Below are 20146 nucleotides of genomic sequence, written 5' to 3'. Positions count from 1 at the left end.
ACAACCGTACATCATCCACGCAGGGGTCCTGCCGGGAAAGCAGGACCCCTGCTATGCATGGTAGAGAACACTGAAATCTGTGTTAATGAGCACTTTTCCTTTGCAGAGATAATCCATCCCACCTCACAGGTGTGGCATATCAAGAGGGTGATTAGACAGCATGATTATTGCACAGGTGTGCCTTAGGCTGGCTACAATAAAAGGCTACTCTGAAATGTGCAGCTTTATCACACACCACAGTGCTACAGATGTCACAAGTTTTAAGGGAGTGTACAGTTGGCATGCTGACTGCAGGAATGTCCACCAGAACTGTTGCCCGTGAATTGAATGTTCGTTTCTCTACCATAAGACATCTCCAAAGGTGTTTCAGAGAATTTGGCAGTACATCCAACTGGCCTCACGGACCACAGACCACATGTAACCACACCAGCCCAGGACCTCCACATTCTGCATGCTCACCTACAAGGTTGTCTGAGACCAGCCACTCGGACAACTGCTGCACCAGTCGTTTTGCAGAACCAAATAATTTCTGCACAAACTGTCAAAAACTGTCTCAGGTTTGCTCATATGCGTGCTTGTCATCCTCATTGGGATCTCGACCTGACTGCAGCTTGTTGTCATAAATGACTTGAGTGGGCAAATGCTAACATTCGATGGAGTCTGGCTACTGATCAACTCTGTGCGTGAGGAACATGGTGGTCACACCAGTTACTGACTTTGACTCCCCCCCCCCCAAAAAAAAAGCAAAACTGTATATTTCAGAGTGGCCTTTTATTGTGGCCAGCCTAAGGCACACCTGTGCAATAATCATGCTGTTGAATCTTGATATGCCACACCTTTGAGGTGGGATGGATTATCTTGGCAAAGGAAAAATGCTCACTAACACAGATTTAGACAGCTTTGTGAACAAAATTTGAGAGAATAGGTCTTTTGTGTATATAGAAAATGTTTTAGATTTTTGAGTTCAGCTCATGAAAAATAGCAGCAAAAACAACTGTTGCATTTATTTTTGTTCAGTGTATAAATCATCATATGACACTCTGAAAACTAATAAATGACTTGATGACAATGGATAATCACAACCAGTATTGTTTATTTACACTTCTTTTAATGTATGTTTCTGTACATAGAATCCATTTGGTGTATATTTGTATCTTTTTGAGTGTAATTTCTAACTGAAAATTTAATAAAAAAAAATACACTTAAAAAAGATTTTCACAGGTGAAGCAATTGACAAAGGTGAATACACTCATAGCAGACTGAATTCAATATAGAAATTACAACAACTGAAGCAAGAGTTCTGGACTTGCCACTTGGAAATATTAAGTGCAATTCTAACATTAACTAAGCAACCAAAATTTGATGAATTACTGCAGAAGTGCCTAAACACTGCTGTGAAAATAGCTTAACTTGTACCTGGCAGATGTGCAACATTTTGAGTCACCCAGAAAAACTCCCAGACTGATGCAAGTTTCCGATGTTTCAGTGCCATTCCAACAAAGGTGTTTCACGTGCACTGTGGTTAAACGAGCGCCGTGTTTGTATCCCCGTGTGAGCAAATCACTCTCACTATAAAAGCTCCTCCTACTCATTCTGCCCTAATAAACACATTCATGCTTACCTGTCCCCTTATTTTGTCTGTCTCTCTCTTTCCCTTGTGTGCAGGAGATGGGAAGGGTTGAATCCCCCCCCAACTCCTGCACATTTTCAAACCCTCACTCTCGCTAACCCTCCACTCTCTGTGCCTCTTCTCACTTTGTCACACACACTCTCGAGCTGCAGCAGCAGCAGCAAGCAGGAGACTCAAAGACGAGCCAGCCTCCATAGCAAAAGCACAGAGCCGCAATGTGCCGGTTAGCGGGAGCCGATACCGCCGGGGGAGACGAGGAGGCTGGATAGAAGGGGAAAGGCAGAGGAGAAGATAATGGATTTTGCATGTTCTAATTAAATGTCTCTCCCTCTCCATCTACATCATGCTGTACTTCCAGCTGGTGATCATGGCCGGGACCGTCATGCTGGCCTACTATTTCGAGTACACGGACACTTTCACAGTGCACGTCCAGGGTTTCTTCTGCTATGACACCACCTACACCAAACCCTACCTGGGGCCGGAGGACAGCAGTGCCGTCCCACCCATCCTGCTGTATGCTGCGGTGGCTGGGCTGCCCACCCTGCTGGTGAGTGAAGAATCACTTCAACTTCTCACTGCTTTCAAAGATCTTTATGTGAAAACTCTGAGCAAATTTTATACCATCAACATTCATCAGCTGATCTGTATATTGGTGAAAAGAAATATCCCACATCATCACAACAAAGGGAAATTGGCTATGTGTTATCCTGTATCTGTGTCATTATAGCACTATTTTATTGCATTATTAGGAACCACTAAACGGATTGTATTTGTGTTTGGTCTGTCTGAATTATGCCTTGAAGAAAAAGTGTTATTGCTGTGCTGATACATTTTACCTTTATGACTTAACCCAGGGGTGGGCAACAAGGGCCTAGACAGTGCAGGTTTTCCTTGCAGCCAGTCACCTCAGTAGGTGTGTTTGCTGAAGAGATTCTCCTCTGAACATAAACAACTAATCATCAATGAAATCACCTGCAGTGTCTTAGCCCTTCATGGCACATGATTGTCCACCCCTGACTTAGCCTGTGTGTAGCCACATAGAGTCCTGACTAGCACAAATAACAATGGCAATTTAGATTTTATTAATTTTATTACAAATTTAAAATAAAACAACTAAGAAATCACATGGACATAAATATTGAGACCCTTTGCTCAACATTTGGCAACATTTACAGCCTCAAGTCTTCTTGAATATGCTGCCACAAGCATGGTGCACCTATCTTTGGGCAGTTTTTCCCATTCCTCTTTGCAGCACCTCTCAAGCTCCATCAGGTTGGATGGGGAGCGCCAGTACACAATCAGATCTCTCCAAAGATGTTCAATCGGATTCATAGTAGAGAAGCTTGAATCTTCGACTGGACTGGGTTGCTTGACGCGAGGACATTTCGTTTCAATAGGATTCATTTCTGGGCTTTGGCTGGGCCACTCAAGGACATCCTTCAGGTGCCTTTTCAAATCAAATCAATTTTATTTATATAGCGCCAAATCACAACAAACAGTTGCCCCAAGGCGCCTTATATTGTAAGGCAAGGCCATACAATAATTATGTAAAACCCCAACGGTCAAAACGACCCCCTGTGAGCAAGCACTTGGCAACAGTAGGAAGGAAAAACTCCCTTTTAACAGGAAGAAACCTCCAGCAGAACCAGGCTCAGGGAGGGGCAGTCTTCTGCTGGGACTGGTTGGGGCTGAGGGAGAGAACCAGGAAAAAGACATGCTGTGGAGGGGAGCAGAGATCAATCACTAATGATTAAATGCAGAGTGGTGCATACAGAGCAAAAAGAGAAAGAAACAATTAGTGCATCATGGGAACCCCCCAGCAGTCTAAGTCTATAGCAGCATAACTAAGGGATGGTTCAGGGTCACCTGATCCAGCCCTAACTATAAGCTTTAGCAAAAAGGAAAGTTTTAAGCCTAATCTTAAAAGTAGAGAGGGTGTCTGTCTCCCTGATCTGAATTGGGAGCTGGTTCCACAGGAGAGGAGCCTGAAAGCTGAAGGCTCTGCCTCCCATTTTACTCTTACAAACCCTAGGAACTACAAGTAAGCCTGCAGTCTGAGAGCGAAGCGCTCTATTGGGGTGATATGGTACTATGAGGTCCCTAAGATAAGATGGGACCTGATTATTCAAAACCTTATAAGTAAGAAGAAGAATTTTAAATTCTATTCTAGAATTAACAGGAAGCCAATGAAGAGAGGCCAATATGGGTGAGATATGCTCTCTCATTCTAGTCCCTGTTAGCACTCTAGCTGCAGCATTTTGAATTAACTGAAGGCTTTTCAGGGAACCTTTATGACAACCTGATAATAATGAATTACAATAGTCCAGCCTAGAGGAAATAAATGCATGAATTAGTTTTTCAGCATCACTCTGAGACAAGACCTTTCTAATTTTAGAGATATTGCGCAAGTGCAAAAAAGCAGTCCTACATATTTGTTTAATATGCGCATTGAATGACATATCCTGATCAAAAATGACTCCAAGATTTCTCACAGTATTACTAGAGGTCAGGGTAATGCCATCCAGAGTAAGGATCTGGTTAGACACCATGTTTCTAAGATTTGTGGGGCCAAGTACAATAACTTCAGTTTTATCTGAGTTTAAAAGCAGGAAATTAGAGGTCATCCATGTTTTTATGTCTGTAAGACAATCCTGCAGTTTAGCTAATTGGTGTGTGTCCTCTGGCTTCATGGATAGATAAAGCTGGGTATCATAGGCGTAACAATGAAAATTTAAGCAATGCCGTCTAATAAAACTGCCTAAAGGAAACATGTATAAAGTGAATAAAATTGGTCCTAGCACAGAACCTTGTGGAACTCCATAATTAACTTTAGTCTGTGAAGAAGATTCCCCATTTACATGAACAAATTGTAATCTATTAGATAAATATGATTCAAACCACCGCAGCGCAGTGCCTTTAATACCTATGGCATGCTATGCCTATGTTTAGCCGCATGTTCTCCTTGAATTGCTGACTGTCTGAGTGATGTCCAAAAAATGAGGTGGGCTTCATAGATAATTGGCAAAGCTTCTGGGGAAAACCTGATCTTGTTAGGAGAGACGGCATCCATCCCACTTTGGATGGAGCAGCTCTCATTTCTAGAAATCTGGCCAATTTTCTTAAATCCTCCAAACCGTGACTATCCAGGGTTGGGACCAGGAAGCAGAGTTGTAGTCTTACACACCTCTCTGCAGCTTCTCTCCCCCTGCTATCCCCTCATTACCCCATCCCCGTAGAGACGGTGCCTGCTCCCAGACCACCAGTAACCAGCAAAAATCTATTTAAGCATAAAAATTCAAAAAGAAAAAATAATATAGCACCTTCAACTGCACCACAGACTAAAACAGTTAAATGTGGTCTATTAAACATTAGGTCTCTCTCATCTAAGTCCCTGTTAGTAAATGATATAATAATTGATCAACATATTGATTTATTCTGTCTTACAGAAACCTGGTTACAGCAGGATGAATATGTTAGTTTAAATGAGTCAACACCCCTGAGTCACACTAACTGCCAGAATGCTCGTAGCACGGGCCGAGGCGGAGGATTAGCAGCAATCTTCCATTCCAGCTTATTAATTAATCAAAAACCCAGACAGAGCTTTAATTCATTTGAAAGCTTGACTCTTAGTCTTGTCCATCCAAATTGGAAGTCCCAAAAACCAGTTTTATTTGTTGTTATCTATCGTCCTCCTGGTCGTTACTGTGAGTTTCTCTGTGAATTTTCAGACCTTTTGTCTGACTTAGTGCTTAGCTCAGATAAGATAATTATAGTGGGCGATTTTAACATCCACACAGATGCTGAGAATGACAGCCTCAACACTGCATTTAATCTATTATTAGACTCAATTGGCTTTGCTCAAAATGTAAATGAGTCCACCCACCACTTTAATCATATTTTAGATCTTGTTCTGACTTATGGTATGGAAATTGAAGACTTAACAGTATTCCCTGAAAACTCCCTTCTGTCTGATCATTTCTTAATAACATTTACATTTACTCTGATGGACTACCCAGCAGTGGGGAATAAGTTTCATTACACTAGAAGTCTTTCAGAAAGCGCTGTAACTAGGTTTAAGGATATGATTCCTTCTTTATGTTCTCTAATGCCATATACCAACACAGTGCAGAGTAGCTACCTAAACTCTGTAAGTGAGATAGAGTATCTCGTCAATAGTTTTACATCCTCATTGAAGACAACTTTGGATGCTGTAGCTCCTCTGAAAAAGAGAGCTTTAAATCAGAAGTGCCTGACTCCGTGGTATAACTCACAAACTCGCAGCTTAAAGCAGATAACCTGTAAGTTGGAGAGGAAATGGCGTCTCAGTAATTTAGAAGATCTTCACTTAGCTTGGAAAAAGAGTCTGTTGCTCTATAAAAAAAGCCCTCCGTAAAGCTAGGACATCTTACTACTCATCACTAATTAAAGAAAATAAGAACAACCCCAGGTTTCTTTTCAGCACTGTAGCCAGGCTGACAAAGAGTCAGAGCTCTATTGAGCCGAGTATTCCTTTAACTTTAACTAGTAATGACTTCATGACTTTTTTTGCTAATAAAATTTTAACTATTAGAGAAAAAATTACTCATAACCATCCCAAAGACGTATCGTTATCTTTGGCTGCTTTCAGTGATGCCGGTATTTGGTTAGACTCTTTCTCTCAGATTGTTCTGTCTGAGTTATTTTCATTAGTTACTTCATCCAAACCATCAACATGTCTATTAGACCCCATTCCTACCAGCTGCTCAAGGAAGCCCTACCATTATTTAATGCTTCGATCTTAAATATGATCAATCTATCTTTATTAGTTGGCTATGTACCACAGGCTTTTAAGGTGGCAGTAATTAAACCATTACTTAAAAAGCCATCACTTGACCCAGCTATCTTAGCTAATTATAGGCCAATCTCCAACCTTCCTTTTCTCTCAAAAATTCTTGAAAGGGTAGTTGTAAAACAGCTAACTGATCATCTGCAGAGGAATGGTCTATTTGAAGAGTTTCAGTCAGGTTTTAGAATTCATCATAGTACAGAAACAGCATTAGTGAAGGTTACAAATGATCTTCTTATGGCCTCAGACAGTGGACTCATTTCTGTGCTTGTTCTGTTAGACCTCAGTGCTGCTTTTGATACTGTTGACCATAAAATTTTATACTGTTGACTCATTAGCTGCCGGGCTGATCCGGAACTCCTCCTCCCCGATGGGGGCAGGTTTCTTTTTTGTGGTCAAGAAAGATGGCGGACTTCGTCCATGTATTGATTACAGGGGGCTGAATGAGATTACGGTTCGCAACCGATACCCATTGCCATTGTTAGATTCCGTGTTCACCCCCCTGCATGGAGCCAAAATCTTTACTAAGCTGGATCTTAGAAATGCTTATCACCTGGTTCGGATCCGGAAGGGAGACGAATGGAAGACAGCCCTCACCCCTCTGTGCTCCGGGTCCGGCGCCGCCTCCTGCCCAGATCATCGATGGCGAGCCGGCTTGGATTGTGCGCTGGCTCTTGGATGTCCGTAGGATGGGCCGGGGCTTCCAGTATTTGGTGGACTGGGAGGGGTACGGACCCGAAGAACGCTCCTGGGGGAAGAGGAGCTTCATCCTGGACCCGGCCCTCCTGGCCGATTTCTACCGCCGCCACCTGGACAAGCCTGGTCGGGCGCCAGGAGGCGCCCGTTGATGGGGGGGTCCTGTTGTGTGGGCCGCTGAAGAGGAGGTACTGCTGGCCCACCACCACCACAGGGCGCCCTGTCTGGAGTGCGGGCTCCAGGCACCAGAGGGCGCTGCCGCCTCACAGGAGCAGCCGGGGTGACAGCTGTCACTTATCGCCTACGACAGCTGTCACCAATCATCTGATCAGCAGTGGTATATCAGCAAGAAGACATCTCCACCTCTTTGCCGAGATATCGCTCTACCTAGGAGATACAGTACTCAGCCGACTGTGTTGTCTTTTTGACATTAACACTTTGTTACTTTTGTGCGTTAAATAGCAGACATTCTTCCGACGACAGGTGGAGGTGGTTTTCCCGCTTTCTGAAAGACTTCTAGTGTAATGAAACTTATTCCCCACTGCTGGGTAGTCCATCAGAGTAAATGTAAATGTTATTAAGAAATGATTAGACAGAAGGGAGTTTTCAGGGAATACTGTTAAGTCTTCAATTTCCATACCATAAGTCAGAACAAGATCTAAGATATGATTAAAGGGGTGGGTGGACTCATTTACATTTTGAGCAAAGCCAATTGAGTCTAATAGATTAAATGCAGTGTTGAGGCTGTCATTCTCAGCATCTGTGTGGATGTTAAAATCGCCCACTATAATTATCTTATCTGAGCTAAGCACTAAGTCAGACAAAAGGTCTGAAAATTCACAGAGAAACTCACAGTAACGACCAGGTGGACGATAGATAATCAATCAATCAATCAATTTTTTTATATAGCGCCAAATCACAACAAACAGTTGCCCCAAGGCGCTTTATATTGTAAGGCAAGGCCATACAATAATTATGTAAAACCCCAACGGTCAAAACGACCCCCAGTGAGCAAGCACTTGGCTACAGTGGGAAGGAAAAACTCCCTTTTAACAGGAAGAAACCTCCAGCAGAACCAGGCTCAGGGAGGGGCAGTCTTCTGCTGGGACTGGTTGGGGTTGAGGGAGAGAACCAGGAAAAAGACATGCTGTGGAGGGGAGCAGAGATCGATCACTAATGATTAAATGCAGAGTGGTGCATACAGAGCAAAAAGAGAAAGAAACAGTGCATCATGGGAACCCCCCAGCAGTCTACGTCTATAGCAGCATAACTAAGGGATGGTTCAGGGTCACCTGATCCAGCCCTAACTATAAGCTTTAGCAAAAAGGAAAGTTTTAAGCCTAATCTTAAAAGTAGAGAGGGTGTCTGTCTCCCTGATCTGAATTGGGAGCTGGTTCCACAGGAGAGGAGCCTGAAAGCTGAAGGCTCTGCCTCCCATTCTACTCTTACAAACCCTAGGAACTACAAGTAAGCCTGCAGTCTGAGAGCGAAGCGCTCTATTGGGGTGATATGGTACTACGAGGTCCCTAAGATAAGATGGGACCTGATTATTCAAAACCTTATAAGTAAGAAGAAGAATTTTAAATTCTATTCTAGAATTAACAGGAAGCCAATGAAGAGAGGCCAATATGGGTGAGATATGCTCTCTCCTTCTAGTCCCCGTCAGTACTCTAGCTGCAGCATTTTGAATTAACTGAAGGCTTTTTAGGGAACTTTTAGGACAACCTGATAATAATGAATTACAATAGTCCAGCCTAGAGGAAATAAATGCATGAATTAGTTTTTCAGCATCACTCTGAGACAAGACCTTTCTGATTTTAGAGATATTGCGTAAATGCAAAAAAGCAGTCCTACATATTTGTTTAATATGCGCTTTGAATGACATATCCTGATCAAAAATGACTCCAAGATTTCTCACAGTATTACTAGAGGTCAGGGTAATGCCATCCAGAGTAAGAATCTGGTTAGACACCATGTTTCTAAGATTTGTGGGGCCAAGTACAATAACTTCAGTTTTATCTGAGTTTAAAAGCAGGAAATTAGAGGTCATCCATGTCTTTATGTCTGTAAGACAATCCTGCAGTTTAGCTAATTGGTGTGTGTCCTCTGGCTTCATGGATAGATAAAGCTGGGTATCATCTGCGTAACAATGAAAATTTAAGCAATACCGTCTAATAATACTGCCTAAGGGAAGCATGTATAAAGTGAATAAAATTGGTCCTAGCACAGAACCTTGTGGAACTTCATAATTAACTTTAGTCTGTGAAGAAGATTCCTCATTTACATGAACAAATTGTAATCTATTAGACAAATATGATTCAAACCACCGCAGTGCAGTGCCTTTAATACCTATGGCATGCTCTAATCTCTGTAATAAAATTTTATGGTTAACAGTATCAAAAGCAGCACTGAGGTCTAACAGAACAAGCACAGAGATGAGTCCACTGTCCGAGGCCATAAGAAGATCATTTGTAACCTTCACTAATGCTGTTTCTGTACTATGATGAATTCTAAAACCTGACTGAAACTCTTCAAATAGACCATTCCTCTGCAGATGATCAGTTAGCTGTTTTACAACTACCCTTTCAAGAATTTTTGAGAGAAAAGGAAGGTTGGAGATTGGCCTATAATTAGCTAAGATAGCTGGGTCAAGTCATGGCTTTTTAAGTAATGGTTTAATTACTGCCACCTTAAAAGCCTGTGGTACATAGCCAACTAACAAAGATAGATTGATCATATTTAAGATCGAAGCATTAAATAATGGTAGGGCTTCCTTGAGCAGCCTGGTAGGAATGGGATCTAATAAACATGTTGATGGTTTGGATGAAGTAACTAATGAAAATAACTCAGACAGAAGAATCGGAGAGAAAGAGTCTAACCAAATACCGGCATCACTGAAAGCAGCCAAAGATAACGATACGTCTTTGGGATGGTTATGAGTAATTTTTTCTCTAATAGTTAAAATTTTGTTAGCAAAGAAAGTCATGAAGTCATTACTAGTTAAAGTTAATGGAATACTCAGCTCAATAGAGCTCTGACTCTTTGTCAGCCTGGCTACAGTGCTGAAAAGAAACCTGGGGTTGTTCTTATTTTCTTCAATTAGTGATGAGTAGAAAGATGTCCTAGCTTTACGGAGGGCTTTTTTATAGAGCAACAGACTCTTTTTCCAGGCTAAGTGAAGATCTTCTAAATTAGTGAGACGCCATTTCCTCTCCAACTTACGGGTTATCTGCTTTAAGCTACGAGTTTGTGAGTTATACCACGGAGTCAGACACTTCTGATTTAAAGCTCTCTTTTTCAGAGGAGCTACAGCATCCAAAGTTGTCTTCAATGAGGATGTAAAACTATTGACGAGATACTCTATCTCCCTTACAGAGTTTAGGTAGCTACTCTGCACTGTGTTGGTATATGGCATTAGAGAACATAAAGAATCAATCAATCAATCAACTTTTTTCTTATATAGCGCCAAATCACAACAAACAGTTGCCCCAATGCGCTCCATATTGTAAGGCAAGGCCATACAATAATTATGAAAAACCCCAACGGTCAAAACGACCCCCTATGAGCAAGCACTTGGCCACAGTGGGAAGGAAAAACTCCCTTTTAACAGGAAGAAACCTCCAGCAGAACCAGGCTCAAGGAGGGGCTGTCTTCTGCTGAGACTGGTTGGGGCTGAGGGAAAAAAACAGGAAAAAGACATGCCGTGAAGGGGGGCAGAGATCGATCACTAATGATTAAATGCAGAGTGATGCATACGGAGCAAAAAGAGAAAGAAACAGTGCATCATGGGAACCCCCCCCACAATCTACGTCTAAAGCAGCATAACCAAGGGATGGTCCAGGGTCACCCGATCCAGCCCTAACTATAAGCCTTAGCGAAAAGGAAAGTTTTAAGCCTAATCTTAAAAGTAGAGAGGGTATCTGTCTCCCTGATCTGAATTGGGAGCTGGTTCCACAGGAGAGGAGCCTGAAAGCTGAAGGCTCTGCCTCCCATTCTACTCTTACAAACCCTAGGAACTACAAGTAAGCCCGCAGTCTGAGAGCGAAGCGCTCTAATGGGGTAATATGGTACTACGAGGTCCCTAAGATAAGATGGGACCTGATTATTCAAAACCTTATAAGTAAGAAGAAGAATTTTAAATTCTATTCTAGAATTAACAGGAAGCCAATGAAGAGAGGCCAACACGGGTGAGATATGCTCTCTCCTGCTAGTCCCCGTCAGTACTCTAGCTGCAGCATTCTGAACCAACTGAAGGCTTTTTAGGGAACTTTTAGGACAACCTGATAATAATGAATTACAATAGTCCAGCCTAGAGGAAATAAATGCATGAATTAGTTTTTCAGCATCACTCTGAGACAAGACCTTTCTGATTTTAGAGATATTGCGTAAATGCAAAAAGGCAGTCCTACATATTTGTTTAATATGCGCTTTGAATGACATATCCTGATCAAAAATGACTCCAAGATTTCTCACAGTATTACTAGAGATCAGGGAAATGCCATCCAGAGTAACGATCTGGTTAGACACCATGCTTCTAAGATTTGTGGGGCCAAGTACAATAACTTCAGTTTTATCTGAGTTTAAAAGCAGGAAATTAGAGGTCATCCATGTCTTTATGTCTGTAAGACAATCCTGCAGTTTAGCTAATTGGTGTGTATCCTCTGGCTTCATGGATAGATAAAGCTGGGTATCATCTGCGTAACAATGAAAATTTAAGCAATACCGTCTAATAATACTGCCTAAGGGAAGCATGTATAAAGTGAATAAAATTGGTCCTAGCACAGAACCTTGTGGAACTCCATAATTAACTTTAGTCTGTGAAGAAGATTCCCCATTTACATGAACAAACTGTAATCTATTAGACAAATATGATTCAAACCACCGCAGCGCAGTGCCTTTAATACCTGTGACATGCTCTAATCTCTGTAATAAAATTTTATGGTCAACAGTATCAAAAGCAGCACTGAGGTCCAACAGAACAAGCACAGAGATAAGTCCACTGTCCGAAGCCATAAGAAGATCATTTGTAACCTTCACTAATGCTGTTTCTGTACTATGATGAATTCTAAAACCTGACTGAAACTCTTCAAATAGACCATTCCTCTGCAGATGATCAGTTAGCTGTTTTACAACTACCCTCTCAAGAATCTTTGAGAGAAAAGGAAGGTTGGAGATTGGCCTATAATTAGCTAAGATAGCTGGGTCAAGTGATGGCTTTTTAAGTAATGGTTTAATTACTGCCACCTTAAAGGCCTGTGGTACATAACCAACTAACAAAGATAGATTGATCATATTTAAGATTGAAGCATTAAATAATGGTAGGGCTTCCTTGAGCAGCCTGGCAGGAATGGGGTCTAATAAACATGTTGATGGTTTGGATGAAGTAACTAATGAAAATAACTCAGACAGAACAATCGGAGAGAAAGAGTCTAACCAAATACCGGCATCACTGAAAGCAGCCAAAGATAACGATACATCTTTGGGATGGTTATGAGTAATTTTTTCTCTAATAGTCAAAATTTTGTTAGCAAAGAAAGTCATGAAGTCATTACTAGTTAAAGTTAATGGAATACTCAGCTCAATAGAGCTCTGACTCTTTGTCAGCCTGGCTACAGTGCTGAAAAAAACCTGAGGTTATTCTTATTTTCTTCAATTAGTGATGAGTAGAAAGATGTCCTAGCTTTACGGAGGGCTTTTTTATAGAGCAACAAACTCTTTTTCCAGGCTAAGTGAAGATCTTCTAAATTAGTGAGACGCCATTTCCTCTCCAACTTACGGGTTATCTGCTTTAAGCTACGAGTTTGTGAGTTATACCACGGAGTCAGACACTTCTGATTTAAAGCTCTCTTTTTCAGAGGAGCTACAGCATCCAAAGTTGTCTTCAAAGAGGATGTAAAACTATTGACGAGATACTCTAACTCCCTTACAGAGTTTAGGTAGCTACTCTGCTCTGTGTTGGTATATGACATTAGAGAACATAAAGAAGGAATCATATCCTTAAACCTAGTTACAGCGCTTTCTGAAAGACTTCTAGTGTAATGAAACTTATTCCCCACTGCAGGGTAGTCCATCAGGGTAAATGTAAATGTTATTAAAAAATGATCAGACAGAAGGGAGTTTTCAGGGAATACTGTTAAGTCTTCTATTTCCATACCATAAGTCAGAACAAGATCTAAGATATGATTAAAGTGGTGGGTGGACTCATTTACTTTTTGAGCAAAGCCGATAGAGTCTAATAATAGATTAAATGCAGTGTTGAGGCTGTCATTCTCAGCATCTGTGTGGATGTTAAAATCGCCCACTATAATTATCTTATCTGAGCTAAGCACTAAGTCAGACAAAAGGTCTGAAAATTCACAGAGAAACTCACAGTAACAACCAAGTGGACGATAGATAATAACAAATAAAACTGGTTTTTGGGACTTCCAATTTGGATGGACAAGACTAAGAGACAAGCTTTCAAATGAATTAAAGCTCTGTCTAGGTTTTTGATTAATTAATAAGGTGGAATGGAAGATTGCTGCTAATCCTCCGCCACGGCCCGTGCTACGAGCATTCTGACAGTTAGTGTGACTCGGGGGTGTTGACTCATTTAAACTAACATATTCATCCTGCTGTAACCAGGTGTCTGTTAGGCAGAATAAATCAATACGTTGATCAATTATTATATCATTTACCAACAGGGACTTAGAAGAGAGAGACCTAATGTTTAATAGACCACATTTAACTGTTTTAGTCTGTGGTGCAGTTGAAGGTGCTATATTATTTTTTCTTTTTGAATTTTTATGCTTAAATAGATTTTTGCTGGTTATTGGTGGTCTGGGAGCAGGCACCGTCTCTACGGGGATGGGGTAATGAGGGGATGGCAGGGGGAGAGAAGCTGCAGAGAGGTGTATAAGACCACAGCTCTGCCTCCTGGTCCCAACGCTGGACAGTCACAGTTTGGAGGATCCAAGAATATTGGCCAGATTTCTAGAAATGAGAGCTGCTCCATCTAAAGTGGGATGGATGCCGTCTCTCCTAACAAGACCAGGTTTTCCCCAGAAGCTTTGCCAATTATCAATGAAGCCCACCTCATTTTTTGGACACCACTCAGACAGCCAGCAATTCAAGGAGAACATGCGGCTAAACATGTCACTCCCGGTCTGATTGGGGAGGGGCCCAGAGAAAACAACAGAGTCCGACATTGTTTTTGCAAAGCCACACACCGATTTAATGTTAATTTTAGTGACCTCCGATTGGCGTAACCGAGTGTCATTACTGCCGACGTGAATTACAATCTTACCAAATTTACGCTTAGCCTTAGCCAGCAATTTCAAATGTCCTTCGATGTCGCCTGCTCTGGCCCCCGGAAGACAATTGACAATGGTTGCTGGTGTCGCTAACTTCACATTTCTCAAAACAGAGTCGCCAATAACCAGAGTTTGATCCTCGGCGAGTGTATCGTCGAGTGGGGAAAAACGGTTAGAGATGTGAACGGGTTGACGGTGTACACGGGGCTTCTGTTTAGGGCTACGCTTCCTCCTCACAGTCACCCAGTCAGCCTGCTTTCCCGACTGCCCGGGATCTGCCAGGGGGGAACTAACGGCGGCTAAGCTACCTTGGTCCGCACCGACTACAGGGGCCTGGCTAGCTGTAGAATTTTCCACGGTGCGGAGCCGAGTCTCCAATTCGCCCAGCCTGGCCTCCAAAGCTACGAATAAGCTGCACTTATTACAAGTACCGTTACTGCTAAAGGAGGCCGAGGAGTAACTAAACATTTCACACCCAGAGCAGAAAAGTACGGGAGAGACAGGAGAAGCCGCCATGCTAAATCGGCTAAGAGCTAGTAGCTACGCAACCTAGCGGATTCCTAAAAACACACAAAGTGAATAATGTGTAAATAATTTAGAGGTGATTCAGCAGAAGGAGTGCCCCAATCAAGGCACCAAACAGGCCATGAAGCAGCACAGGCAACGCACGACAACAGCGAACGCACGACAACGGTGCTAAAATAAAATAAAAATCGACTAAACACGCTGTGGAGCAGCACAGATAACGCACGACAACAGTGCTAAAAAAAAAATAATAAAAATAAATAAATAAATAAAAACGAAAGCGTTAGCAAGCTAGTTAGCTTGCCAACGCTGATGAAAGTTAGCTGATAAAAGTGCTCCGTTGCGATGTTTCGACCGTTAGAGGTCTTCCTTAGGCGTTGGAGCACTGTAAAAAAGTAAAAAAAAAAAAAAAAAGTAAAAAGGTAAAAAAGTCTTGAAAAAGACTGTTAATTCAAGTCCAAAGCAGCAGGTAGCAGTCTCTGTGTAAACAGTCCCAACAGAGAGCCAAAATTCTGATGCAATCTCACTCCGAAGACCAAGTGCATAGAGAGCAGAGACGAAGAACGAACGAGCAGTACAGATCCTTAAACCTAGTTACAGCGCTTTCTGAAAGTCTTCTAGTGTAATGAAACTTATTCCCCACTGCTGGGTAGTCCATCAGAGTAAATGTAAATGTTATTAAGAAATGATCAGACAGAAGGGAGTTTTCAGGGAATACTGTTAAGTACTGTTATGGTATTTCCATACCATAAGTCAGAACAAGATCTAAGATATGATTAAAGTGGTGGGTGGACTCATTTACTTTTTGAGCAAAGCCAATAGAGTCTAATAATAGATTAAATGCAGTGTTGAGGCTGTCATTCTCAGCATCTGTGTGGATGTTAAAATCGCCCACTATAATTATCTTATCTGAGCTAAGCACTAAGTCAGACAAAATTTGTGCCTCGAGACAATCCTGTCTCGGAGGTCTGCAGACAATTCCTTTGACTTCCTGCTTGGTTTGTGCTGACATGCAGTGTCAACTGTAGGACCTTATACAACCCCAATTCCAATGAAGTTGATAAACAGAATACAATGATTTGCAAATCCTCTTCAACCTATATTCAAGAGAATACACCACAAAGACAAGATATTTAATGTTTAAACTGATAAACTTTATTGTTTTGTGCAAATATTTGCACATTTTGAAATTGATGCCTGCAACACATTCCAAAATGGCTGGGACAGGGGCAACAAAAGACTGGGAAAGTTGATGAATGCTCAAAGAGCACCTGTTTGGAACATTCCACAGGTTAATTGGAAACAGGTGAGTGTCATGATTTGGTATAAATGTAGCATCCCCAAAAGGCTCAGCTGTTCACAAGCAAAGATGGGGTGAGGATCACCACTTTATGAACAACTGCTTGAAAAAATAGTCCAACAGCTTAAGAACAATGTTTCTCAATGTTCAATTGCAAGGAATTTAGGGATTCCATCATCTACAGTCCATAATATAATCAGAAGATTCAGAGAATCTGGAGAACTTTCTACACGTAAGCGGCAAAGCTGAAAACCAATATTCATTCATTCATTCATTAGTTTATTTGACAGGGACAATGTACATTAATTAACATTTCTGTAAATGCACCAGAATTAGCCTTAGCGGCTATTTTTCATCTGCAGTCCCTGGACAGGTGGTAGCAATCACCCTAAAAATAAGTGTTAGATAAAATACATACATAAAACACTTCACATTATTATACAATTTAGTAAACATTTTATATATATATATATATATATATATATATATATATATATATATATATATATATATATATAAATTAAACATTCAGGTTAAATATATTTTCTAAGAATATTCAGGAGATTTGGTGCTGACGTTTGATGGTCAACGAACCACTTCCTCAGATTAACCTTAAATGTGTTAAGGTTGGTCATTTCTCTAATGACCACAGGTACTGTGTTCCACTCTTGTGCTGCCCTCACAGAGAAAGAAGCCTGACCAAAAGCACTTCTCCTCAGTGGGACCACACAGTCTCCTCTAGTGGCTCCCCTGGTGTTACGAACATCAGCAGACCTTACATTCACAAACTGTTCCAAAGGGGGAGAGGACAGACCATTTATAACTTTAAACAAAAGACATAAATTTACATATTTAATCATATTTTGCTAATTTAAAAGTTTATATTTTTGTAAAATAGCATAGTGGTGGTAGCGCTGAGGCTTCCTATCCAATACTTTGATAGTTTGTTTATAAAGGGTCTCTAGTGGCTTGAGCGCTGTTGCATTTGCATTGGACCATGTAGTCAGGCAGTATTTAATATGTGATAAAATCGTTGCTTGCATAAAAACTTTAGCTGCCTGTACAGATAGTTGAGGCCGTATGTAACGAAAATTAGAGAGGCTAAATTTAACTTTGTGACACACTTTTTTAACCTGTGTTTTAAATGTGAATGTGTCATCGAGCCAGACCCCTAAATATTTATATTCAGACACCACTTTGATCCTTTCCCCTGCCACATAGACATTTGGTTCAGTGACTAGACTTTTAGATCGTGTAAAAAACATTGCAACAGATTTTGATACATTAAAGGTGATAGAGAGAGGTTGAATGGGGCATTAATCCTTGTTCTGTGATGTGATATGTAGCCCAAAAAAAACTGGTTGGGTCTGTAATGGCTCAGAACCTTCCTAAAAGGCTCTCTGAAACAGCTGTGTTACTATGCTGGGTTTAAAATGCCTCGTTTGCTTTTAATGGCGTCGTTTCGGAGCTTATTTGGCAACCACATTATGAAATGCACGTAGGTGTTGGCGCTGATCAGTTGCCGTTGTTTGATTGGCTACCCTTCCTCTCACTGAAAATGCCGCTAAGAGGATTAGGAAAGTCTCCGGTTCAACTCAGAACAGAATGAAAATGATCGCTGATTCGCTCATTTTGCTGTCAATCAAAATGGATTCAGCCTCAGACAGATCATCCAATCATCATGCAGAAGCTGGGCGTCCAGGCCAGCCGAGGCCAGCCCACTGCCCCATAGACCCCAGACACGCAGAGCCTCCGATGGGCGGGACAAAGCCCAGCATTTATCCAATGACTCGTCTCGTTTTGCTGCACTTGTGTCGCTATTGAAGTCTGTGGATGACGGTTTAAAGCACTGTGAAGCTGCAGGTTTGAGTGAGAGGAAATTTGCGTCGTTACCAGTGATAAGAAGCTGATTCTGAACAAAAGTTGAGCGCGTTGTAGCGAAAACGAGACGACAGTAATCTTCACTAACTTATTTAACAGATCACGTTTCAACATTGCTGTTGAGTGATAAATCTTGTTCCTTACCCACCAACATGAAGACAGCCAGAGGCGGACTGTGACATAAAGTCCAGTCACAAAATAATAATGATAATAAAAAAAAAAAACGATCCGAAATAAATTTAAAAACAAATTTAAAACAAAAGAAAATGTGATACTTACATGCTGTACTGATTGCTGGGTTGATTTTGTCGCAAAGTCGGAACTGACCCTCTACTGAGTATTAAATGCCGACTGAAGCCAGCTCGAAATTATGCAAGGTTTGTGAAACAGTCCTCCGTGAAATGCGCAGAGCAAAGAAATAGTCGGCGGTTGTATGTCCTGGGGATGCGGTTAAAAATGAATAAAAGCCATTGATCGCGTACATTGCTTTCCGTGGGAAGAATATGTAAAGATCGTAGTCCGCTATGACAGCCTGGGAAGGCACATCTGTAGCTCACCATTGCTCCTCTTCCAGTGGTAGGAATGGGTGGGCACAACCTTATGAATAATTAATTTCGAAGGGGCGTATGTGAAAGGGGGTGGGTGTGGGTGTGTGTGTGGGGGGGCTATTGGTGAAAAAATGACGTAACTTTTCTCTCAAAAACAGATTGGCCTGTTTTCTAGGGGCAATTCAAAAAAGGAGAAATACTTGAAATAGAGGTTCTGAAACTTGCTGGCACTTTGTGTGTATTCCCCACAGCGGGGAGACTATGAACTAACACCAAAAACATGAAAAAGATGATTTTGATTCTCTATCCCCAAAACCAGGGGTAGGCAACCTGTTCCAGAAAGAGCCATGAGGGTGCAGGTTTTCTTTGCAGCCACTGACTCCACCAGGTGATTTTACTGATTAATATCACTTTGAGCAGATGGAATCAGTTAATCAGTGAAATCACCTGGTGGAGTCAGTGGCTGCAAAGAAAACCTGCACCCTCATGGCTCTTTCTGGAACAGGTTGCCTACCCCTGCCAAAACAAACAATTTTCCTCAAGCCATGTTGTGACATCAGCCATGGACTGTGTTAATTTGTCACAGACCTGCTGTACATTATTTCCATGTACATAAAGAACAGAATCATCAGCATACATTTGAGTAAACAAATCTGGGCAGACCAACGGGAGATTATTTATATATAATGAAAATAATAGTGGCCCTAAAATTGAGCCCTGGGGCACTCCTGTATTAAGATAGAGAGAAGGTGAGTGAATTGAATGCCCGTGTCCTTCGATCCCTCAGGTGGCATTGCATTAAAAACCAAAATCATTGTGTAAAGGATCTTTCTGCGTGGGCTCAGGAACACTTCAGAAAACCATTGTCAGTTAACACAGTTTGTCGCTACATCTGCAAGTGCAATTTAAAACTCTACCATGCAAAGTGAAAGCCATACATCAACTACATCCAGAAATGCCGCTGCCTTCACTGGGCCTGAGCTCATTTGAAATGGACAGACGCAAAGTAATAAAGTGTGCTGTGGTGTGATGAGTCCACATTTCAAATGGCATGGGCAACTACACATCACTGATGGCACCATCAATGCTGAAAGGTACATCCAGGTTTTGGAGCAACACGTGCTGCCATCCAAACAACATCTTTTTCAGGGACGTCCCTGCTTATTTCAGCAAGACAATGCCAAGCCACATTCTGCATGTGTTACCACACCATGGCTTCATAGTAAAAGAGTGCGGGTACTAGACTGGCCTGCCTGCAGTCCAGACCTGTCGCCCATTAAAAATGTGTGGCGCATTATGAAGCTCAAAATATGACAACGGAGACCCCGGACTGTTGAACAACTGAAGTCGTACATCAAGCAAGAATGGGAAAGAATTTTACCTACAAAGCTTCAACAGTTAGTGTCCTCAGTTCCCAAACGCTTATTGAGTGTTGTTAGAAGGAAAGGT

At 41.6% G+C, this 20146-nt stretch overlaps 1 protein-coding gene across 3 annotated transcripts in view; it reads left to right on the top strand.

The window, feature by feature from the left end:
* The first annotated feature begins 1643 nt into the window (after positions 1-1643).
* LOC117513143 (phospholipid phosphatase-related protein type 5-like) overlaps positions 1644-20146 on the top strand; it is a 237396-nt gene continuing 218893 nt past the window's right edge. For all 3 annotated transcript variants that reach the window (XM_034173476.1, XM_034173474.1, XM_034173475.1), the window contains exon 1: positions 1644-2177. In XM_034173476.1, the coding sequence (XP_034029367.1) occupies positions 1974-2177 (204 nt within the window). In that variant the 5' untranslated portion in view covers positions 1644-1973. The remainder of the gene's footprint in view (positions 2178-20146) is intronic.

This window comes from Thalassophryne amazonica, chromosome 1 (assembly GCF_902500255.1).
Source record: "Thalassophryne amazonica chromosome 1, fThaAma1.1, whole genome shotgun sequence".
Classification (NCBI taxonomy): domain Eukaryota; kingdom Metazoa; phylum Chordata; class Actinopteri; order Batrachoidiformes; family Batrachoididae; genus Thalassophryne; species Thalassophryne amazonica.
This window is presented reverse-complemented; position numbering and strand designations above follow the sequence as displayed.